Here is a 25,074-nt window from a genome sequence, read left to right on the forward strand (position 1 = left end):
CTAATCAGAAATGAAAGCCAGGTTTAAATATCGATCGGCGTCTACCGCGTTAAGTACTGAATTGCAAATTAACCGAACGATATACCTCGGCTTTGCTTGTTATCCGTTTATCTGCATACAAGTACCTATTAATCGTTGTAATTGCTTAGAGTTGTTGAGTTTCGTGTGTCTAGTCGTTGTCGGTTTGCAATTAAATATGACAAGACGAGAATTTGTTGTATCATTCGTTGTAATTCCGCTTGTAACCATTTACGCAAATAAGCTTCGTTAATTGTGTCGATATGTTCCTTGTCTGACGAACGTCAGTGTTTATTTAACCGCAAGAGTTCACGCGACTTAAAGTCGTGAATCGGTCGAAATTTCTGGAATGCAGAACGATTCCGCCCGTAATCTGAATACGTGTCGTGAATGGCAATTTGCGAGAAAGCAATAGTTTATAATACGGAATTGTACAGAACAATATTTATTATTACATAAATTTATTTAGTTATTTGTGTATAGATAGAATTTTGACACTTATATACAAACAAAAACATATACATGTATATGTATGTTGAGAGACAAGATCATGTTTGACGCCGATCTTGAAACTTCCTCGGCAATTCCTTTGTTCGCTTTGTTGAATTACAGTCAGAACTTTCAACTCGAATGCACCACTGCGCCATTCATTCAGGTCACGAGACGGCGATGCGTCATGTAGCTCTGTTAATCAAATGAATCCAAACAAATTTTCATAACACGAGCAACAACTTGATTCTCCGAGTGATTCAGGATTCGATATAGACTGGAGCGTCTGATTTTGCCATTTACAGCTATATAGGCCGAGAAAAGCGTGTGTCATCTATGATGGTTGACATAGCTTGGCGTGCGTGGCCAAGATGGTGGTGGTAATGGAGGCACCATGACGATAGTCGGATTTCTCTACGTATCATCGTCCCGCTTCGGTGTTTCTCTTTAATTCTTCTGTAGCTCCTCAGAGGGTGTTTATCGTTGATGATGCGCGTTTGTGGTGGAACGTTGTTGATGTGTTAGTTGTGCATCATCGAAGAGAGATCGCTAGATGGTCGGTATATCTGTGAGATTGCTGCTGCGCCGTCCGAAAATAGATAAATGAACGACGAGCGTGCCATCCTTGTTGTCGGTGGTTCCACGCACTCTCTAACAATGCACAATTATTAAAAGGTTCATAGCCAACATCGGGGTGCAGGAATGGAGGTACTCAAAACCAGCCAAGAGATTGTGCACGAAGGGTGGCTTATTAAGTCGCCACCTACCAAACTTTGGCGAGCGGTTAGTATTTCATAGAACAATGACAAACTCTAAATTCTACTCGGTTCGTCAATTTTTTTATTGTTTACATCTTTAAATGCTTGTCAAATCGCTATGTCTACATTTGTTCGTCAAGCTTTTATGAATTCTAACCTCGTATGCTGAAAAATGTTTCATAAGTATGGAATGTTGTGATATTTTTATCCAAGAATGTTAATGTTCTAATTACTTTTTCGCTTATATCGCAGTGCAGACAATGTTTTATACTATACACAGTAATTAAATTTAAATGACAACTTAAATATATAAAATTTATATATTTCTTTTTGAATAATTTCTATGATACGTTTGTCTATTTCCAGAGATGGAGGAAAAGGTGGTTTGCTCTGCGACATAGTGGAGAATTACCTGGACAATATTTTTTGGAGTATTATACAGATAGACGATGTAGAAAATTAAAAGGTCGTATTGATCTTGATCAATGCGAACAGGTAGCTACCTATTTGGAGATCTTTATCCTGACTTATATAATTGAATTTGCTTATGTCTTAATATTGACTTTTATTTGTAAACAGGTAGATGCAGGCTTAAGATTTGAAAATCGCAAGCAGAAATATCAGTATATGTTCAATGTTAAAACACCAAAAAGAACTTATTATCTAGTAGCAGAAAGTGAGGCTGATATGAATAAGTGGGTGGATGCCGTATGTCAAGTTTGTGGTTTAAAGGCCTATACTCAAGATGAGGAGCAGCAATGTCAAAGTACATATTGTTATCATTTAAGATATCTGGAACTTAATAAGATTAATAATATATATCAGATATATATATATATATATATATATATATAAGATAATAAGATTTTATACAATGTTATACATTTTTTTTATAGTGTTCCAATTTGAAACACAAGAATCCCCACCGATTTCACCTACTAGTACTATTTCGGGCCCATACATTCCTATTAGCGAATGTATTTCTGGTCGACGGTTGAATGATACTAGCTCCCTCAATTCGGCTTTGGGGCAAGGACCTGAACATTATGATGCCCCAAGACGATTGGCCCCATCCCCTTCTAGATCTCCTACAACAACGGATGCGGAAAGTGTTTTCACCGACGATGAATGGACTGCTCCAGTGCCTAGCGTGAACTGGGAAACTTTTCCTTCCTCGGGTAAATATAATCAATATATGTTTTTAACAGAATTACGTGAATAACATTATATTTTTTATAATAGGCGAATCCAAACAACCGCATAGTTCGAGTGATGCCGAAATTGGTTCTTGGAGTGTTCGAAAACGATTTGGAAAATTAAGAATTGTTGATTCCACTGTACCGCCTTCTGTAGAAAAGTTACCAGCACCTCCTAGGCCACCGAAACCTCCTCATATGTTACCTGAAAATCCTGGTCATAATTATTTAAATTTAGATGGTGCTACCGAAAGCTCAAAACCAACAACTCCAGCAACTCCTGCGCCATCGACTCCCGCAACTGCAATTGTAACAGACGAATCATATGATTTTCCAAGATCTCACCAACCTGGAGCACCTGAGTCAAGCACTATAGATAAACATTTTTACTCCAATGCTGCTCCAAGTAATGTCGAAGATACACGCGTATTCCGCTACGACTTTCAGGAAGAGGAACCGTCGAGTCCACGCTCTGAAAGTTCAGCAACTGCTACGTATTCAAATTTACCAAGTCCACTTGTGCGAGATAATTCAACTTCAGTACCAACAACAGTGGCACCACCGCCACCAGTTGTTTATCGGGAATTAAAACCAGGAAGAAAAACTAGCGATTCTACATCGGTCATTAGTAATGAAGCTTCTCCAGGACCGACAGTGTCAGTTTTGGAAATGAGTTCTGCCGAACACTCTCCTGCCGAGCCTCCGAGTATTAACAGGAAGCTTAAACCTCCATTGAATAAATCTCCTGTAGAAGGTATGGATATTTACATTTTTCTTTCCCAACCATCATATTTGAGAAAAAAAAATTATTCATATTATAGGACCTTTGCAATTAGCTTCTCCACCTGGAAGAGGAAGAATCAGAGCGGCTCCTAGTCCTACACCTCCAACTCACGTTCATTCGAATCGACATCAGTCGACGTCAGATGAAGATAATAACGCTTTCGACGATAAAGAAGAGGTATATAAAAATATATTTTATAATGTATTTATTCAATATCATTTCATAAACATGATTGTATTTGATATAAATTTTTATTTCAGATATATTATTATCAAGATCAAAACACGTTTATTCCTGCTTCGAATCGACGTCTTGTTGTTTTGCAGTATCTAGATCTCGATTTGGAAGCAACAGAAAATTTTACTTCTTCGAGTTTGCCACCAACTCAGTCCCCTCCAAATACAACGGTGTATAAAACTGTGGATTTTCTGAAAACCGAAGCGTTTAATCGCACTCGTCAACGAGTCGAAGAGGAGAGAAAACAATGTACGGATGAACTGGCATAGCTTTGAACTTTGTTTTCTAGATCTTTCAGCGTAACGAACAGAAAGAAAAGTAGGAACGTAACTTCTTTTTACGTAGCGTATAATATTGTTATTATTTAGTAATACTTCACGATATTACAAAATTGCGATTCCTACGCAGTATTTAGTGATTTTTCAAGCGCTTTTTAAATTTTTATGTTTGTTATTGAATTGAAGATTATTTGAAATTTTCGTTATCGCGCGATTATATATCATAGTTGGAAACCGAAGAAAGCAATATTCAATGGACCAAAAATGTAATATTAAAGTTAAGGCAAAACAATGAAGAAAGAAGAAAAATAGTAGTTTCGCGGAACTCGTATCAGAATTTGTTAAAGAATTTTTAATTAGAAGAGTAAGTATTATTACATTTAGGTACGAACTGTTTTTACATAGATTTTACATATATCTGAAATGAGAAAAAGGCATTTTAATCGTAAACTATGCAATGAATTACGGATGTATGACATTGCTGAAAATTTTAGGATATCCTAATTTTAAGTATAAAACAAATAATATGTAATATATTTTCAAAGTGCCTGAAGTCATTGTTTTTCTTTTTTTGCTAAGGCGATGAGTTGTCTGTTATTGCATGGAAGGTGAAATATCATATTTATAGTTATAAATATGATGTGAATGTGTAAAAATCGTTTTGCAACTATTTTCTAGAAAATAATATTTTGAAAATTTATGTTCTTTTTGACATATATTCTTTTTCGACGTTTTTAGATGTTTTCTTTTTAAGTATAATTTTTATTATAATTATTAACAGTGTACTCACTGTACCTGCTGAAACAAATCTATAATGCATGGTAATAGAAATCTTGGCCATAAAATTACAATGCAAAAAAGACATGCATATTTTTTAACAACTACTAAACCACAAACTCTATGTTATTATTACATATGTTTACATATACATATATGCATTAAAAGTACGTGAAAAAACTATATATTTTATGTATAAAACACACACACACACACACACATACACACATATTTTTCTTTTATAATAGCTCTCACTTATTTACTGTAATTTTTGTACCAATGACATTTTTATACTATTGACAAGTTGTTTGTCAGTATAACTAAAAAGAGATATATGTTTACCGGGGTTTCAATTACCTGTAGTGAACGAAGGAAATTAATAGAGTATATTTAGAATGGAATTTTTAAGTTTGTGTAAGTACACTTGGTCCTGAAACAAAAAATAATTTCCCACCAAATTTAAAGGCTATACTAACTCTTGTGCGATTCGTATCATCCAGAAGTAAATATCTATATCTATTTCCAAAGATTTGTACATTATTAAAAAAACTATCTATCTATCTCACCATGTACGACAAACAATTTTTCGATTATAAACGGTTAGCACAATTTATTTATAGCAACAAAAATTATATCGTATATTTATGCGATTAAATAGAAGTAAGTTTTTCTATAAGTAATCAAATATAATAAGTATGGTTCTTTGATTTCTTTTTATGACATAGTTAAATTCGAATTTTTATTTATTTCGAATTCTAAAATTTGTAAATGTGTTAAAAACAAAAACATGAAATAGTAAGAGAGTTTTGAATGAAGTATTCGCTGTATGTACTTGCTATAACATTTTTTTATAACAATTCATAATCGTTAATGCTGACAATACTCGTCCGATGAAACACAAACTGAAAGTCATTAAGGATAATATTTATTAATAATGCGGATTTTTATGCATTTATAGGAAATTTAAAATTGCAAAAATGCACATAATATGCAAAAATGTTCAAAATACAGTACTTATTATAATATTCAACAAAATATAAAAATACGAATTCGCATAAAACTCCGTAATCTATTTATTATAAGCAGACTAGACAAACCTTTCATATCTTTCGTTTGTATTATCGGTCGATAAGGTACGCTACTATATCGACTCGGCACGGGAAGGTCGTGAAAACGTTCAGGGATATGCTGTCAGGTTATTGGCCTGGTTGGTGCTTGGTGGGACCGATGGAAAACAGAGTCTCATTCGCTCGCTAACCGTCGAGCGTGCGTTAGTTTTGTTTGTTTTCGGGCTCGTCACGTAAGTACATTGTTTTCTTCCCTCGTGAAACGAAATTGCATCGTGTAGTATCAGGGGCTTTACGCGTCGCGACGAACAATACTCGCCGGGGTGAATTTTCCTTCTTTGTGTTAAATCTGTGAAGCATCGAATCTGTTGTGTTTTTATCTTTTTGACTGTTTTTATCGAAAAGTGTGATCATCGACTTTGTGCGACCAGCCTGTTTTACTTTTGGAATCAAGGCGAATCCGACGAACTGGAAGCCACTGAAAACAATCATAGCGGAACTTCGAGTTTCATTTTCAAGGTAAGGACCCGCCAGTTTTGTATACATCGCAATGTATATATGATATATGTATGCCGTAACTCTAGTTCCACGTGATGATCGATCTGCTGCCACTTGTTGGCGATGAAAATGTCTATTGATTGACGTTAATGAGAGTTCAACATCGATGAAATTACACGTTGTTTTCTCACGTAGGAACATAATTTGATATGTTACAACGAGTATAATTCGTTAAAAGTAAAAATATATTTTTACGTAATCTTTTTATCCAAGAAAGGATCTTTCGAAAGTATCTAACCAAAACACGAGTATCAAACTTCCTATGTTTCTTTATTAAATACAGGAAAACATAATGAAAATATTTTCTCGGGTAATTATTAAGCTAAATTTCATAATTCTTCGAACAAATAAAGCGAATTCAAAGTCGAAGGTGGCTCGAGTATATGGCGTGTGTAGGTTTCTCGGTCACTTGTGGATTTTCCAGCTAACCAACTGAAACGATATACGTAATATGTAGTCGCTCGGATTACCGTTCCTGTGACCCTCTCGTCGTTGCAGTATGACACTCGTCACGAATATCCGGGTGGATATTTAACATTGTTAATATCTTATTTTCTCTGTATACGCACGTATCTAACATACATATCATCATCTCTAGACTTATTAGAAAAAACGAGAAGAACATTAAACCACGCAAGAAGGATTACCTTGAGGTGTTCGTTTGAAACCGCAGCCATTTTATTACTATACTAGCATTTTCTTTAATATAAAGAACCTGTCAACGAACATTTTTGCGCCCGTGCAATTAGTTTCTCAAGAGTAAATTTCAACTGTTTCGTCAGGCTAACAATGTTTATGGTTTCCCTTGTACATGCAACGCCAGCTCGTTATGCATGCACATTGTTGTTGCGTTATTGGCGGTTATTGCGAAGCGCGCCGGAGTAAGTGAGAAATTCTCATGCACAATAACGATCATTATCGGTAACGTTCTTCGGCCGAGCGTAATACAACGCGTGCATTCTTTTCTCGACTTTCGTAATACTATCCTAATGAAAAAGTCAAACTTGGGTACTTTTCAATGAAGTTTCGTTTTTATAATAAAAATAAAGATTTGAACAAAATCGATCTTGGATAGTTTTCAGTAAAGATTCATTCATATCTTACGTTTCATAAATAACAAATCTTTCCTATCTTCGGCCGGATGGCATAGAACGAGAGGTATCAAATAGATTTGAAAAATCGAAATAGGATAATTTTCTTGGTCTTGGATAACTTTCAACTAAAGTTTCGCTCGCATCTCGCGTGCTACATTGAATTTTCCCTTTCTTCAAAGAGTTGGCGCCAGATAGATCTGCTTATCTCGAAAAGATGAGAGAAAATGAAAAGCACTTTGACTGGAATGATCGACCGAAAAATCACCAGGCGTCCTACGGAATGCTCTTTGAACTCGGTCGATCGGAGAACGAAAATGCATCATCGGAGAGCACCGATGAAGAAATCTCTGAAAATAGATGCGCTTCGATAGCCGTTGCTTTGAATCCCATTAGTAGTTTGATAACTCATCGTCCGTTTGAAACGAAAAAAATAAAAAAACTAGCTTCGTTCGATATCGGTTTCCTTTTGGGGTTCGTGGTGCCTCGTTATCCCGATATCTCGAGCGGAGCTGTTGCCTCGCCAGATTCTTTTGTCAACCGAATACAAAGTTCAGCGTTTTCCTTCTATATCTTGGCTAGAAGAATAAACTGCCAACACATTATTCCGGCTTTCTACCGATACGCCCCATCGAACTGGTCGCAGGAAAGATATTGGAAAGCTAGTCTCACAAAGGGTTCCAGTTTATTAAAAGCTCACGGGCAAAGAAACGTTTTGAATCAAGCATTCACTGTTTCCCTGCTTACGTACTTCTCTTTTTCTTCTCTTAGAAAAATAATCTTGCCTCGTGTAATTGGAAAATACACCGTTTGAAATGGTTCGTGACGAGTCGATTCGATCCTTTCCGGCTCTTTCGTTCGATTTTCTGACCGACTCGTTTCTAGGAATCGGAAGCTTTTTCGTTACATTCAATAGCTGTTCTATTATGTTTTCTTAGGACCGGTTTGTGCGTGTCTTACGGGGCTACAGGTACCTTACGTTGATCTGTGAAAACCACTAAAAAGGGAAAAGGAATTTTTTAATTTTCATGCAGTATCGGACTAACCGAATTTCCAAGCTGAGAAGAACCGACGATGCTACTAAGAATACTTGTTTTGTCATTCGAGATGAAATGCACGTTCGCTGTCCGATGTCTCCTTTCGATTCTTGATTTCACCGCGAAATAAGCCTGCGGCTTCAAAGTAGTCTGACGAACACATTAGAATAATCAAACATACGACGATCAGACGAGAGAAAAAAGCGTGATAGTTACTTCTTGAGTTGAGATCTTTTGATTTTAACGTTGCTTTATGACTAAGGAAGAAGCTTAACGTGACACGATGAAAAATGAAAACGATCGGTTAGATTGAAATATGTAAGTCATTTAAAAATAGCTGATAAATTGAAGAATTTTGTAAAAGCCAAAGATATGCAATAATTATTACAACGAGCAATATTTTAATATTACGACGTACAATATTTCGAAACTTTCGTTTAGTTCCAAAGCCAAACAAAAAACAGTTTTGCTAACTTAACTGCTAAATTTTAAAACTGTTTTCCTATAAAAAAATAGAAAATGTAACTTGCCGTATCCTTCTTCCATAGTCTTCATACAAATTCTTACGAGATGCGCATCTCGATATTTAAATTATTTCATTCGTCGGAAGGACAATTTGTCAGAATGTCGTAACCATATCCTAACACGTGGACGTAGGTAAAAAAACGTGGTCGCATGGCTGCAAGCACGTAACTTGTCGCAACGAGAAATAACGATTAATGAAGGCAATTAAGCGTCGTCATGTTTGTCGTCGGCTGTTGCGTTTCTACGTGGATCATTCGTCGCGATCATACGGTAATTCGTGTTATTTGCAGATCAACACGCGTTAGCGAATACTATTCGTTCTCCATGCATTATGCAACGAATTGTGTCTTCCGCGTAGTATGGCGCCTATCGGCTATAGTACAATACTATAGAAAGTATAGAATCATCCGTTACATTGTTTCGGATTTCTTCAGAAGGAAGTTCCGTACGGCACCTGAGCTTCCCGATTGTGAGAAATCTGTCGGCATTGAAGACTGGCGCTGAAAAAATGAGAGACGTTCCGGAAGAGCATCGTGCTATTATACTTTTCAATCGCGAGCGTTTTATTCTCGCGCAGAGAAATATTTACGCTGCTAGCTAGCATTATCGGGAAATTCTCGGTAATTGTCCTTCTCTTGGTATTTCACATTAGAAGAAATCACAGATTCGTAATTAAATAATTATGAAATAAAAGCTACGAAAAATATTCGGTTCGTATTAAATACGATGCTTGAGGAAATTTTTCAACATTTATTAAGAGAAAGCTTTCATGTCTATCGTCGATATAACGTATCGATTATGACGACTCGTCTCTCTTTACAGCGTTAACGACGTTTCGAAATGTTTCACATGTAACGCGTGTAATTATGTACGTACATGAAAATTTTCTAAATAAATGTTCAAATAGTTTGACGAACCACCGTACGTTCATCAGCGTAGCTTACAATTCGTATAAACTTTGCGTTGCGAATTATCAACTAAAGAGCAACCGGTCAGGTCAAACCGATCGGTCGATATCGCGTACTTCGAATGACTTAACGCTCAAAGTGGAGGAGGTTTAATAGATCGAGTGTTAGAGTAATCTAACACTGTATTTACACTTGTTGTATAAAAATAAAGTGTGATGTTATGAACACGGCGGTGGTAACATCTTGTTGGGAGTCAAGTATTTCACCCGGATGGTACGATGTCTGATGATGAACTTCTTAGTACGTTGCTGATTCTCTCCCTCAGCCGTTGGGTCTCGTGCCTTCCCGGTTGGGATTTTTCTCGGGCTTTTTTATCTGACCTCGGAGTCATTAGGTTTATAGCTCGGGGAAGACATGTAATTCGGAATTACCTAAAAAAGGCATAGGGTCCGTCCGGGCCATAAACGGACGACCACTCAAAATTCCCAACACTGTGAGTTGATTAAACACTCGTCTGTATGGTTAAACAGGAATTCGATTTGCATCTTGTTCGATGTTTTATTCGGACAATGAGTTGCACAATTTCACCGCTGCAACGCGTTAGCGCCTTCTCCCCTTTTCCCTTGTTTTTCACGGCGACCACGTCTAGTCCGATATTACGCATTACACGCCGCTGGCTGCTGCAACAGGCAGGAAACAAGTTAGTTAAATCCTATGTTCGATCGATTTCGAGTCACGCTATCGCGACACGTGAGAATTTCTTTTCATTTCGCGATCTTCCAAAGTGAGAATTCTTCATTCAATGGTATTACGTCCCCCTTTTATAAATAGTCGATCAAACTCCACATTCGGCAAACGAAGGATTCGCATTTTTTGAATTCTTAATACCCCGCCTACTTTAATCAGCGAAGGTTGAATCAACGCGACTCGACGACGTCCGAGCTATTTCGCATAAAGTGATCGATTGAGGAGATGGAGTGGAAAATGTAAGTGCCAGGAGCAAAGGTAAAGGTTTTACTAATAAAAGACGTTTTCCCATTTTCTTGTAACTTGGTCGCTTACTACTCTTATTCGAATGAAATTCCACCAAATTTCACCGCGAAGTAAATACTTTCTACGTCGAGAGATTCGATTTAACAGCTACTTTGAAAACAGAATAACGTGAATATAATTAAAACGGAATATTAACATAATTCGAAATAATAAGACGAATAAGATTCTTTTCTTCTTATATACATTTCTGTAGAACAACAAATTACGTTATAAAATAGTTATTGGTATTTCATATGTTCACGAAAAAATATGCTGTTACACTTATCGGTTACGATATTTCATCATTTTTTTCAGCATATTCCACTAATAAAATCGATTCTTGATTTTTCTCAAGCTTACCTATCTAACTATCGTTTACCATCAGAGTCCCTCGATCGAAGAGCTTTCTATAAAATTTCGCGATCTTGTTTGCAAGAGACGGTCGCGATGATTAAACGCGAACAACTATAGTTGGTCAGGAATCATGCACGGATTCACCGTGTTGGTGGAACAAAATGCCGCATTTTCGTTCATTTCTCGCTGTTTCCGGCAGGCGTGTCCCGAGCCTGATATTACGTGTAGAGAACACGCGTACGGTTTATTGCGTTAGACAGGAAACCGAGAGAAGAGTTATATCGGGTCGACCTGGTTTAGGCGTGCCCTATAGGCGCCTCGGTTGCAGAGAAAGAGAGTGAAAGACGCTTTGAAAATGTCAGGGACTAAAAGTACGGAGAACGGATACGCCGGTGACGCCACAACGAAATCATCGATTATTTGCATTCGTTTCGAATTCACAGAGCTTATTCATTTGCAGCTTAGCCGCTTGTTTTTCCCGTCCACTCGATCGGTATATCATCTGTACAGCTAAAGCGTCCTTGGAATCGTATGCTTATCGGCTGTAGAAGACGGGATCATCTGGAAGTTAATGGTAGAACGGGTGGTCTTGCGGATGAAACTGTGACACGAGTTACCAGCGTGTACAATCTTGTTTGAAAGTATTTGGAGTATCTATTGATGGCGTTCGAAGTTATTTATAATTAATTTTTCACTTATTTGTTTAAATTATAGCATAATTGTAGATTTATAAAGGGTATAGGTACGTTATAGACAGATATAGAAATGTAAGAAACAAAGTAACGATAGATAGAAGAGGAAAAGTAGCGATATGAACGTGGAGATTCGTTGCGACAGTCGTCAAATGAAATCTAATTTAGTTGTACGTGATATAATCGACGAGCTTCCTACTATAATGTTAAACATATAGGCTTCTTACAATTGACAAGATTTCAAATGAGATAATAATTTCGAAAGGTTTGCCAATTTCCTAATGATCTCTCGCAGAGTTGCTTAAGTTGCGATTTAATATATGTTAAGTTACGATATCAAATATATGGGTTTCTTATAATGCAAGATTTCAAACGAGATAATAATTCTGAAAGGTGTGCTAGTTTCTTAACGATCTTGCACAGGTACTTCAGTTTTCGTCTAATATTTATGTATGAACGAGGGGTGTGCGTCAGAATGAGTTTATCGCTCGTCGTTCAAATATTTGCGTACACGTGCGCGCCTCGGGAATGCCGACAGATACAAAGCCGATCGAGGAGCGAGAGAACGATTAAGGGCAGTCGCGTGCTGTTCGTCGGTTGAAAAATTTATCGCTACCCGACCCACGCCACGGGCACAGGTAGCGTCTCGTGGCGTATGAAGTTTCGAGTCCGGAGGCGACAAACGTTTCGGAATGTCGTTAATGATCGTGGCGCGCACCGTGTGTAGGTGTCTGCGAGGGTTTCGTTCCGTTTTTACCTTCTGTCACCAGGAAACTTTGTTGCTAGGTGAAACATTCGTTGGATAGCACCGCGAATTTTCAGTTGAAACTCGACCGATCGTTGAACGCCAGCCAACGGCTCGTTTGAGAAAGGTTAGTCAACTTTGTACGACCCATGGCAAATTAGTTTTCGAAGTTAACCCTTAAAAGCTATCGTCAAAGGAAATCACGTTAATGGATGAAATTTCAGTTCGGTATATCTTCATTTATTCGTGCAATCGGTAAAGTCAAACGAACGCTATTCCATGTTCTTATCGTTATTCGATATGAGACGAAGAATAGAACAATTATTATTATTTGACGATAATAAAAACACAATTCTCAAGGCACAAATCTGTTAAATGAAACAAAGAATCTGTAGATATAACGGGTATCTAATATCTCGGATATGTCGGAATCAGTCGATCGAACGATACGAACCTATCGAACTTCTTAACACAAATCCGTAATAAAGCGACTAATTGATCGTTGGAAAGGCGTATTCGATCAGATCTTAAAAATTACTTTAACCAAGTATACGACGTTTCGATTTGCGATTAAAGTTTCACGTGGGAGAACGATTCCATCTGCACCGATCTAATACGAAATAATACAGAACGAAAGCGTTTACCGCGCGACAGACACGTTCGTTACGAAATCTAGGAGGCAGGCAAACGCAGGCAGACGCGGAAAATGTTCGCGTAGTCGTATTCCCTAGTAAGGAAGACTCGGTGCGGTGCAACCGGTCGCCGTAGCTGCGGGCTGCGAGCAAAATAGAGCGTGGAACGCGCGCGAGTTATCGCGGATCGTGGCCGAGCAGATTCGACGATCCGCGAGAGTCACGGAGAAGAAGGAAGGCCCTCTGTCGTGTATCCACGCGTGCAATAACCGGTGCACGCGAACGTTCGTCTCCGCGGCGAGTTTTCTTCGATCGAAACTGGTTCGCGGAGATAAGGTCTTTAACCTTCCTTATAGTTGTAGCGTTCGTAGTTAGGATCGGCCTAGGAAAGGAGGCAAAAAGAAGGGTCGGTAACGAAGCCGTTCACGGTGAAAAGCCGCGCTTTTGCAAGCTTCTTCTTCGTCCTCCTCGTCGCCGGCTCCGTTGTCGGTTTTTACGGCCGATCGTAAAACAATGTAACAACGTTCGCGCGCTGCTGTGCCATTCGCCGATTCTGAATATGTACAGTACAGAACGGAGAACCTTGTTTTATCCGAACTAGTTCGAGGACAGAGACCAATTTAGGCATCGAACAGTTTCAACGATGCAACTTTGATACATGTCCCGTTCGTCTCTTCTTATTCAGCCAGACGATTCGATTATATTTCTTAGTGAAAACATCTTGGCATCTTTTCGTTTTTCAGGATAGTTTCGATTCTAAGAGACTCTGAGGCATCTTCATCTATCGTAAATTTCTAAACCTCGTTACTTACAGTTAGGTAACACGAGCGATGTTCAATTTTCAAGAAGCAGATGATTTGTTTTGTACGAGTTCATCCATCATACAGAAACGACATTGACGACGTTGAATCGTAAAGTAAATTTAAAAAATAGCGTTTGTAACGTCGTTCCTATCATTTGTATTATCGATCATTGACTCTACAAGAAGGTGATAATTATTGCCTTTGACCATTAATTTCCCGCTATTTTATATATTTCGCTGATAATCGCATCGTTGTTAATATAAATCTATCAAAATGTTCTGATGCCCTTGCGAGCGGTATTCGTTACAAGAATTCTCGATAATGCGTACATTCGTTAATTTCTTATTATTCGTCGATTCTATAAAATGATTGGTATCGCTTTTGATGGTTAATCTCTCATTGATTTCTCATTAATTTCGATATTTCACCGATATTAGTGTATTGTTGTTATAAATCGATTAAAGTGCCTTGTATCAATGATCGGTGATGCATATTCGTCGTAAGAATGTATGTTCGCGTAACGGAAGTTACATGGCCGATCTTAATCGGTGTAAAAGAGGCATATGTATGAATTCGTACAAATGAATTGCGTACTAAATGAGATTGTAGCATAAAGCCGCGAATCGGCGTTGGAATAACCGCACCCAGTCTCTCTCTCTTTTCAGCCTCCTTCTCCGTATTTAGTTTTCCATCGTGAACGGTCGAGTCCGAGGAAACGAGCTCGTTTCACGGTCAACTGACACGTTTCAGCGAGATGAGGACAATTTGATCACGAACTGGCAACGAAACATTTCTCGCTTACGTAGCGTATCGTACTACAATATAATTGAGCTACTGGTTTCGATGGAGGTTGTCACTGTTCGTGGACAAAGGAATTTTTCAAAGCACTCGATCAGCCTCTGCTTCGACTTGACTGGCTTCTAACATCGCGTTCTATTAATACTTCGTCTTCGTTGAACGGTCGAGGAACTACGAGTTATTTAGTTGTCGTTGCTGGTTTATGCCGCAGTCCGAGTAGTCTAGAAAGGTGTTTCCGAGCGGGTCAGTAGCCTAGAACGATTCCTCCGGCGGCTGGATGGAGCGTTTGCGTTCGGAGAAAGTTTCGAAACGAAGGATAACAGTCGACCACGCCGGAAATGATACATACTGGCTGTTATTTCGTCCTCGGCAGATCAACCTCGGTTTTCACTATCACGGAAGATGCACCGTCGTATTTCTGATACTCTGGTGACGAATTCGCGTCTTTACGAAGAAATACAACGAGCTAGGGTTATTTGAGTTACTTATGGTCCAACATCTTAACCCTTTGCGGCATATTTCTCTGGTGGCACTAGCAGCTAGTCGAAGCAATAAATATTTACTGCCCGCCATAGCGGCGCCGTCAGACTTTGAAGACAAATAAATGCTGCCACTGTGATGGCAAATTAAAAACGAAATTCAATTTCTTGAACTTTGCGCGGAATAAATCGCCGAGCATATTTTTCATAGAATTTTATAGAAACTAACGTACTGGTCATAGAAGAATCTCATAGAATATATAGAAGAACTCTTTACCTTGTCAATAACCTGAAGTTACGTATCGATTTTAAAAGTTACGAGAAGTCGAACATCTTAACTTGTTTGTAATGTTTCTTCGAGTTTCCCTAGTTTATTCTCGCCAAATCTTTTTTCGCGAGAAGCATCGTCGATGTCCGTAGTCGCTGGTCGTTGAAAACGTTGTCAGGCTAACAAGGCTTGGCCCAGTTTCCTCGGTTTGTGCTTCCGATTGTCGAGCCACGGGATTCCATTGAACAGCTACTGCGACTCGGTCGGTTACTTTCACGATGCTTCAATTGGTTTTGCTATTAATAGCGAACGCGAATATGTTGGAACAATGAAACACGGAAGGTGGAATGGTCTGGCTCGCGGTGCTAAATGCGACCCAGTGAATCGTGTTCTCGAGTTCTCCAGTTCTTTGTGCTGTGACAGGCGTTCGATATTAAGGATGTTGTAACCAGATGATCGAGAGGACGTTGCTCGAAATCGTTGTGTTTAACGAGAATATTTCAGTGCACTTGCGAGCGAGCATGGTTCCGTGACGAGGCAACCGATCGGCCTAAATGATAATACACCGGGTGTTCCTTTTTTCCTCGACCGCTCACGGCCCGCCGATCTATCATTGTAACGCAAGAGGGAAGCAGGCAAATGCACGCTGGATAAGATCGTTGATACTTGTTCAACGTGATTTATTATCGTACGCGTGCTCCAATTTATCAGTTGTGTCGTCAAAATGGAGCAGAGTCTAACGGGCACGCTCTGTTTCCATAGTTAAAAGCAAAACTGTGGCTCGATTAGAAATCGAATCAATCATCGCTCGAAACAATTGCAGAGTATCTAATTTGATATTTCGAATGCTCCATGTTTTCGATATTTAACCCATTAAAGACCAACCGTTGAAATAGTATACAGCATGGGTGGTATGAAATACTGGAAATCGAAAATAACGCAATTCAAGCGTAGTCTGTGGATCTTCGTGTAAATTCATATCGTTGAGGATATAATTAAAAGCATAGAATCTTGGTAGAAAATTGTTTTATCTACCAAGCATTGTAGAAAGTATTATATTTTATATGCTTTGTATATTTTGTCATGTTATGATGTACGTTTCGTGTAATTTTGCACTTTCAAATTTCCTGTAAGTGCGTAAAAATCCACGGTCTACTTATGTATATATCATTTTCAAGATACGAAACATACATTTTTCTTTAACCTTCGGAATTTCTTTTCGTAACTACAGCGTTAGAAATTCTTAAAGCAGAATCAAATACTTTTGTCAGTCTGTGCATATAGACCGAGCAGCTCCAGAAAAAGCCTCGAATTTGAAATACACCGCGTGAAATTCCGTTACGCTTCCGCGATCGTTCATTATATGGTCACCGAGTAAGAGGATCGTTTGAGACAATGCACGAGGAACGTGTATGTACAGGTATCGAGTTTTCGTGGATACCTCGTGGCGCGATCGGTTCGGTTGGTTCGATCGCGTACGAACCATCGAGCCACATTGCTCCAACGTATTTCATTAGCGGATTTCATTAGGCTAATTAGGCCCTCTCGTTACCTGCTCGTCCGTAATTACGGCCGCGGAAACGCTTCGCGGAATCCGTGTAAGACAGAAAATCTATGTAGACATTCTGATCTCGTTCCAATTTTTATTCACTTTTCTTCCATCGCGCGTTTTTTCTCGCGAGTTTCCGTCGCTCGCAACGCTCGTTTGAACGTTTACGAGTATTTGGACTTTTCAAATTGTCGAAAATACAGTACAGTGGCTCGTGAAAGTATTCGAACACTCGTACGAGTCTTTAATCGAGAATTAAATTACGAGAATTTAAATATTTTAGAATTTCGTTAGTATCGTTATTAGACTCTATTGTCGTTAATTCTGTTGGTAAATTTTGAAACAAAAGTGAGAATTTTTGAATATTTGATCTCAGTTAAGGATTAAAGAATTACATCGGCGGAAGAACGTTCCTGGAGAAACGAGATCGTTTCTTTAACAGTGAGAATGTAACAAATATAACGAGTTACACCCGGTGTTCAAATACTCATGCACGCCAGTGTACGTATATCGATGGTTCGTTAACGCGAAGGTGCAAATTACAAACGACCCTGGATCTGCGCACTCGAGAGTGTTTCCACTCCATTCGTTGAAGTAGGATGTGTCTCGTGGTTGAAATTATTTAATTACACTGCTATCGATTATCGGTACCCAGGGGCGGTTTTCCACACGTGACACGTTCAGGTGGCGCGCGCAGGTGTAACCTCGTCTCATGCGATTCGGCGGTTGGACAGGTGCGAAAAGAGCGCATATACGTGCGTACACCTTATAACCTCGATTCGTCCTTGTTTTTCTGACCATGGCGTTTTTCACCATAACTCTAGATTTCCCTCTCGCGGGCAAATAGGCTGTAAAGATAAGCGAGATACCGTGCGAAGATGGAACGCGGATCGCGTTACAGTCTTCAACGGGTTCCTCTATTCGCGCGGCCGACCGACCGGTAATTTTCGCAATTACCGGTGTAGTTAACCGAACTGTTTAATTAACTGAAATTGCGTGGATCCGTTAGCAGATTCGACGAGGCCAGGGAGCGAGGATCGAACCAAGAGGAACGGCAGCCTGTTTGACTTCAGTTCGAAACGACGATGCGATCTCGTTGGCCGATGTTTAGAAAGCGATTCGCGTATCCCCGTTCATTTTCTCCGTGATCGTAAATCGCAGCAGAGAGTCTCTCCTCTGTATTCACCGAATATTCGAGCGCAGCGTTTCTCGCAGCCCGCGAAAATGCAGTTTCTATTTAAATATCACTCGAACCCGTATACCGGATCGGTGAACTCCGCTTATCCAGCTATCGGCCAATGAACGAGCCTTCGTTTAACACAGTAGCTGTTGCAGGTCGCTTGCTTGATAGGAACCTGTAAGAATTAAGTAGGTATTTAAAAAAAGAAAATTTACATTGTGAAATTTAATTTACATTTAATGGAAGGGTTTACGATAAAAAGGAAATCGAAAGGATACTTGGGTATCTTAAATTTCTGTTTGATACGTTTCAATTACAAAATTGTCATCATAGTCGTAGACTTACTGCAAGTAACGGTTCTATAATTTCACGATTAAACACAGTTCTTTCGACACGATATAATTACAGATACATTTAGAGTGACCGTGCAGTACGAGGAGTATTTTGTTTTAGAAAAATGAAACGCATTACACGGGAATTAATTTTCGATCGAGTTACTTCAAATTGTGATATTAAATTCATATCAAAGTAATATTTAATTCATATTGAATCGATATCACCGATGATCTTTATTACGTAAAATACAAAATACAAATTAAAACGAAGTAGCTGCTGTAGAATCAAGTAACTCGATCCAAACGTTTGTGGTTCACCTACGATGCAACGATACCGATTGAAAGTTTAAAACTTTGAAGATTTTTTCGATTCTCTGAGAAAAGACGAACACGGATAAAGGTTGCTTCCATATAAATTCCGCAATTATCATTCGGTTATCTCACGATTTACATTCAAAGCTAGTTCGTACAAATGGCAGTTGAAGCGTGTGTTTATCTGGTGAAACGTGGTCGTGTTTCGTCGCGTCTACTCTCGTCTACTCGTACGCGAACGTGCAGACCCGGAGAAGACTCATCGACGAGATCGCGGACACGAATGCAATGTGCACTGGCCCGCTCGGCCACGCTCTGCTTGTCCTTGCAAACGCGACTCGTTACGATGCGTCTCTCTCTTTCTTTCTTTCTTTCATTACCTGTTCCCCTACCCCTTCCTCTACCCCCTTTCCTTCGTTTGCCATTCTCCCACCCATCGTTATATCCCTACGTTTTTATTTTTTCTCCCTTGCCAGAGCGGTTCGGCCTTCTATCCAGATTGCGTGCGCGATTAAAATAACTCGTGTCGTCGACTGGTAACCTTATTTTACCAGTTTTTCTTTCGTTCCCGGCGATACGTTCGTCTGCCGCGAATCAATCGCGAACGACGAATACATTTGCATAAACGAGTTCTCTTCTAGACGAAGAGAGCACCTTTAAACTCGTGGCCTGGCATTCGTCCACTGTATAGACTCTTTCGCAATGTTGCTTCGACGTACGCGTTTAACGAGTTCGGACGTAATACCCGGTAACCGATACTTTAGGAGAAACGAGTTCCTTATAGCCGGTGTTTGGAAAAAGAAAAGCTAGACAGCGAAGGAAAACTCGTTATCAAATGAGATAAACAAGATCATTCGTAAATGCTTATCTTTTCGACGTCCGCTGTTACGCTAACGGTAAGTAGTAATTTCGTTTAACTACCTGGTGTGGAAAGTGGCACGGCGCAGGGCAAGATCGCGAGCACCAGCCTGAATCTGGTACAAATATAAATATCCAAGAGGTGGCGAGGATTCTCGTAACCTGAAACCGCCCACATCCTTTCCACGGCGCACTACCGGTTCTCATGTGAGAAAAGCTTCGAAAAGGTTGTTCCTGGCCGCATAACTTAACCCTATCTATCGTTCGCTCCTCGTATTACACGCAGACAAATTCCCTTTTCCGAAATTCCTCTAAACGAGTAGTAATTTAAAATTGGTATGCGAGACGAACGTAAAATGAGTGGATAAGGAGTGATGGACGTTTCACGTGTCACAATGTAGAGAGATTGCCGTCCAGTTTGTCAACGATCGTTGCATCCGCGAACTGGAGCACCGCTCTCGTCGATCACGATCCGCGGTTTCGAGGTTCACCGCAAATTCGATCTCCGGCAGATATCGTTTTTCACAAACGCGCGACGATACGAGCAGGAAGGCGGTTGCGAAACCGCTCCGATAAATTCGACGAGGCTCGCTGACATCCTGTAAGGGACACCTTTCTCGTACGAATATCACGGTATCCGAGATTTTACGCTGCTTGTTGAATACCATAGGTGAGAGGTTAAGCTTCGGGTCAAGATACGACAGCGAGCCATGCTACGAATGTACGCCAGCGTTTCCCTTAGAGTTGTTCGAACGATTTTAACTATTTTGATTCTAATACGACACGTATAAAATGGCTACAAGTCTACTTATTTAAATAATGGTTAAATGGTCACATCTTCGGTCGTTTTATCAGGCACAGAAGCATTTGTACAGCCACGAAGCTCGTACTACTTGCGTATTAGCTTTGTTCAATTTAAAGTTGATAGAGATATATGTATAATATATGTACATAAAGTTTCGAGTATTTGATAATACGCGTCATATCTTCAAAGAAACTATTGCTTCCTATATCGTGTTACAATTCTTTTAATCGTGTATACATACGAAACTTAGTTCAAAACAGTCCTATACTTATCTCTAGTTTACTATTATCAATAATCTGAAATTGAAAGAGGAATAAGAGCTGAAAGGGAACGGTCAGATCAAAGGGCCAATCTTTGAGACTTCACATCGAACTGTACTTTTCGTTGTATTTTTGTTGTTATTAATATATAAAATCGATTATTCTGTACGGATACTTAATTTAATACGTAATAACGCATCATAATCGGTCAGAAGAATTTATGATTACGTCCAAAGTACAAAGGGAATCTTCGAACGCAACCTATCGAGTATGAACGATAAAATGTAGAGAAGGGTTAAAGAAGATAATTTGAAAGTTTCGGAAGAAACAAGACAGAAGAAACTAGGGACGAACCTAGCTGATACGTTGTCTCCCTCCATCCATTAAGAGACCCGTGGACTTCTTTTTTGTGGCCCAAGCACAGTCTCGCGAACTTTATTGTCTTGCGGCTCATTTTGTCTCTGGCAAATACCAAGCAGAGCGTGTTGTTTTTCTTCTCGGAAGTTGCTGAACAACTTGGTCGGATTTCCCTGGCGGATGAGCGCGTTGCTTGTAAAGTATAAGCGGTTGTAACCGAAGTCGTTGTCCTAATGCAGTCAAACATACCCGACGCTTCTTTTTATTTTCATTCGACTCGAGGCCCGCGTTTCCTTCGTTGCTACCCCTTCCTCACCTCTCTGACCCTTATAAATTCTGGCTCGTACACGATCGTTAAAGCGTAAGAAGAAACGGGTTTTGTTGGCCCGTAGGAGGAAGCCTGCTAGAGGCTTCCATTACCGTTGTAAGACTACGGGCTCAGGGCCGTATTACGCAAGAGGTCCGACGAACTCGACCAAAATCATGTTATGTGCCCATCCCCCCCTGTCGAATGGAATCCGGACGAACCCTTCTCTCTTTTTCTGCACGAGTGCGTTCTTCCGATCAGCTCGAAGGATATCGCCACGTGCGAATCGTAACGTTTGTAGGGCTTCCGGTGTTTTGCAACACTTTTGTCGAAGGGCGAGTCCCCTCGCAGAAGGATCTTGCGAAGATTAACAAGGACGAGTTTGTAAAACGTAATTAACTGGGAGGGGTGAGGTGCGGCGACGGACGAAGGAAAATTTAAAAGTGCTACTTTGTTATATTTTTGTAATATTCCAAAACGGATGGTCGTTAAAGTACGTGGTATTAGCTTGTCCGAAAAGTGTCTTTCTTTTACAGACACGTCTTTTACAACGACGCATCTTTATACAAACATGAAACCTAATCTGTCGAACGTTGTAATCTTCATCTTGATAGCACAAAATGGATCATACGTAATTCGATAAAATAATACAAAACGGAAAATGTCGTGCATCCATTATTTCCTTATAAAACGAAAGAAACTTTTCGGACGACCTAATACAAAGTCGCTAATGATCATATTGAAGTTCCAATTTGGAACTTTTTTTCTCGACCACAATTGTGTGTAAAAATGTTCGTATTAAACGTTATTGTGTATATAGCGAGATTCCACGAGTTAGAAGGTTGCACAATGTCGATGCTGATATTAAATTGGTGCGTACGAAGATTCCACACGACCATTTTTTGGTATAAAAAGAACGACTATATAGTCGAAAAAAGATCGCGTTAAAGGAAATTGCGCGTTGCTGATCGGCTGGATCGAAGAAAAGTTGTTTGTTGGGGGGTTAATCCGACTCTTGGATGCCATCGCCGGCTGCGTTCCATCCGATCGTATTAATCGCTGACGAGGGTGCGAGGTATCGCGACATAACTGGGCCACGATTAACGATGCCATTCGTTGGAACAATGGGCGGAAGATGCGCGCGATGCCGAAGCGCGAGGGGGCGAACAATCGCATTAAGGAAAAACGAGATAGTCGGGGCGAAAAGAGCGAAAGCGAAGGAAATAAAAATGAGACGAGCGGTATATCAGTCGTTTCGTTTCCCGGACACTGTAGTTTGCATTTCCCTTTACATATCCAGACACTCTACGCCCACGTTCCATTCCGTCTCCCTGATCCTTTCGTCACTTTCCCTCCTCCTCCTCCTCCTCTCTCTCTCCCTTTTCTGTTAATGTTTGCCGAGTACTCGACGCGTGCTTTTCGTTGCCACGCGTGTGCAAAGATTCGCCCACGAAAGGAAAAAGTAAAGAACAACGTGCGAACGACGCTAAGAGAATGTTAAACGCTCTTTGCACCGTTTAAACTTCAAACGCTGATTGCCGCGTTCTAATTCGACGATCGATCGTCGTGAATTTTTCAAATAGTAATAGTGTCAGAGATATAACGATGTAAAATACAGGGTGAAACATTGCGAAAGGTACCTAGTTTCTCTTCGTTTCTCCAGATACATAGGTCGAAAAGTTGCAAGTAAAGTTCTACCGTACAGGTTGTTAACGAAGTGAATATTTTTAGGTAACCGAAGAAAAGCAAAAATGACACGAAAGTTCTTATTTTACTTTAAAACTACGACTGGGATGGACGCGTATGAGTAATGGGAAAAGAGTGCTGCAGGGAAACTCGAGGAGGATAAGGATGACTCGGTACGAAGATATCGATACCGGCAAATCTTCTACTCTTTTTCGTCTATTTCGAGCTTATTCGCTATGAATCTGCTAATCGCTTAGCACACAAACGTGCTACAGGCTTTTAGCCAGTGCAGTATGTTTCTTCGTACTTGCTAACTTCAAGTATATTCTCAACCCTTAGGTGCTTTTGACTGTTTCGAGAGACAATGAGGAAGGTCTAGCACGCGATGTCTCTCGTGCCTTCGCATTTGTAAGCTATTGTTCGGAAGATTAGTAGCGTGGAAATTCGAGCGAGTTTCTAGTCTGTTTAGGGAGAGTAAACGGGGATTAGGAGAAGCAAATAGAGATAGAATTTTATCGACTATCGCAGAAGCGTTACTCCATTTCTAGATCTCATCTGTAGCGTGAAAGAGTTAATGGGCGATGTGGAGTAGTTGGTTCGGTAGTCGCGTTAGTTTCGAGAAGAGTAAGCCGCGCGTTATCGACTCGCGCGTACCTGGAAAGGACGACGACCTCAAAACATCGGAGTGTTGCCGGTGTTGAGAAACGATCGATAGTTGTCTCGGCGTTCTATCGCCTTCCAAACACCTGTATCCACGTATTTCCGCTATGGAATAGAAATCTTATCGTTGGCCATTGTTCCGGGCTACTTATCGCCTGCTCTCGCTCTTTTCCAATGCGATGGAATTTCATCGTTGAAATCCCTTTCGAATTCGAGCCGTACTCGTTCGTCACTACACTCTCCATCGTTAATTCCATTCAGCTCCCATCCAGTTAATTACCTGCACCGATCTTTTGCTTTTCCGTTTACTGCGAAACCGTTACGATTGTTAACCGCGATTACCGGCCCGATGTAACGCGCTCAGGGTACCTTTTGTCTGGGAGCATGTATTGGAAACTCTAGTTGAAAGAAGTGGGTTAAAATTAAGCGCGAAGATGCCTTCCGAGAATTATCCGGCAGTCGTCGACCGGGTCTTATAAAGTACGTGACTCGTCGGCGACGACCCAGCCGAATGCAATGTGGAGCGAGCTGAAATACCCGGAACCGAACGGATTGTCTTGTTATTATCGAAAGCGTGCCTCGTTGATCTCCAACCGCGTGAAAAATTGTTACATCAAAGAAAAGGGTGTTGGAGGGAACGGTCTTTTCCCATCTTTTTCTCTTTTTTCCTTATTACGGTTGAACCTCGACTCTTAATTCGATTCTTAAGAGAAGAGCTAAAACATTGGAGTTACGGAGATTTTGCTTGATCGCGTTTTCCCAGTAAATGAGAACGACTTGAAAGAAGCTTTGTACAACAGTTAATTCGAGATTGAATTTTAAGACGTCGAACGTTAGGCGATTCGAATCACCATAATTTGTCTTGCTCCAAAGTTATTTCAATCATTTTCTCGTTTTTCATATTTCTTGCTAGACCTGAAGTACACGGTATTTCCTCGTTCTTTCGCTACTCTATGGAAGACTAATCTCGTAATACGCGAGTATGATTATTCCGTGCTATAGAATCCTTAAATTAGAAAAAAAGAAAAGCTACATGAAACAGTCCTACCTTGTCCTACTATAAAGGAGTATTTCAATCATTTTCTCGTTTTTCTGTTATTTCTTGCCCGACCTGAACTACACGATGTTTCCTTATTTATTCCTTGATGTATGAAAGACTAATGGCATCTCGCAATATACAACTTTGATTACTCTGTGCGACGTTTAAAATTCAATTTTAAAATGTCGCAGCTCGGCTGA

At 39.9% G+C, this 25,074-nt stretch overlaps 2 protein-coding genes across 4 annotated transcripts in view; both read left to right on the plus strand.

The window, feature by feature from the left end:
• Positions 1–84: 84 nt before the first annotated feature.
• On the plus strand, positions 85–5,352 carry LOC126918892 (GRB2-associated-binding protein 2). 2 transcript variants are annotated; one of them, XM_050727435.1, is made up of 7 exons: positions 85–1,290; positions 1,632–1,760; positions 1,845–2,031; positions 2,162–2,443; positions 2,508–3,215; positions 3,298–3,422; positions 3,506–5,352. In XM_050727435.1, the coding sequence occupies exons 1-7, from the start codon at positions 1,210–1,212 to the stop codon at positions 3,749–3,751; spliced, it is 1,758 nt and encodes a 585-aa protein (XP_050583392.1). In that variant the 5' UTR covers positions 85–1,209; the 3' UTR covers positions 3,752–5,352. The 2 variants fall into 2 exon arrangements, with proteins under 2 accessions (XP_050583392.1, XP_050583391.1); XM_050727434.1 differs by having other exon boundaries at positions 128–1,290; positions 3,283–3,422.
• A 384-nt stretch (positions 5,353–5,736) lies between these two features.
• The window catches only part of LOC126918880 (uncharacterized), a 92,375-nt gene continuing 73,037 nt past the window's right edge, over positions 5,737–25,074 (plus strand). Inside the window, exon 1 of one of the 2 annotated variants that reach the window (XM_050727381.1) lies at positions 5,737–6,123. The gene's annotated coding sequence lies outside the window, so the exon portion shown is untranslated. The remainder of the gene's footprint in view (positions 6,124–25,074) is intronic. The other variant, XM_050727387.1, reaches the window with a different exon arrangement.

The sequence above is a fragment of the Bombus affinis genome, chromosome 7 (assembly GCF_024516045.1).
Source record: "Bombus affinis isolate iyBomAffi1 chromosome 7, iyBomAffi1.2, whole genome shotgun sequence".
Lineage (NCBI taxonomy): Eukaryota > Metazoa > Arthropoda > Insecta > Hymenoptera > Apidae > Bombus > Bombus affinis.

Excerpts from the sequence above, each read along its gene's own strand:
- LOC126918892 (XM_050727434.1), top strand. The coding sequence starts at position 1,210 with ATGGAGGTACTCAAAACCAGCCAAGAGATTGTGCACGAAGGGTGGCTT. Across the intron at positions 2,032-2,161 it reads TGAGGAGCAGCAATGTCAAA|TGTTCCAATTTGAAACACAA; the intron begins GTACATATTGTT and ends TTTTTTTTATAG. Across the intron at positions 2,444-2,507 it reads GGAAACTTTTCCTTCCTCGG|GCGAATCCAAACAACCGCAT; the intron begins GTAAATATAATC and ends TTTTTATAATAG.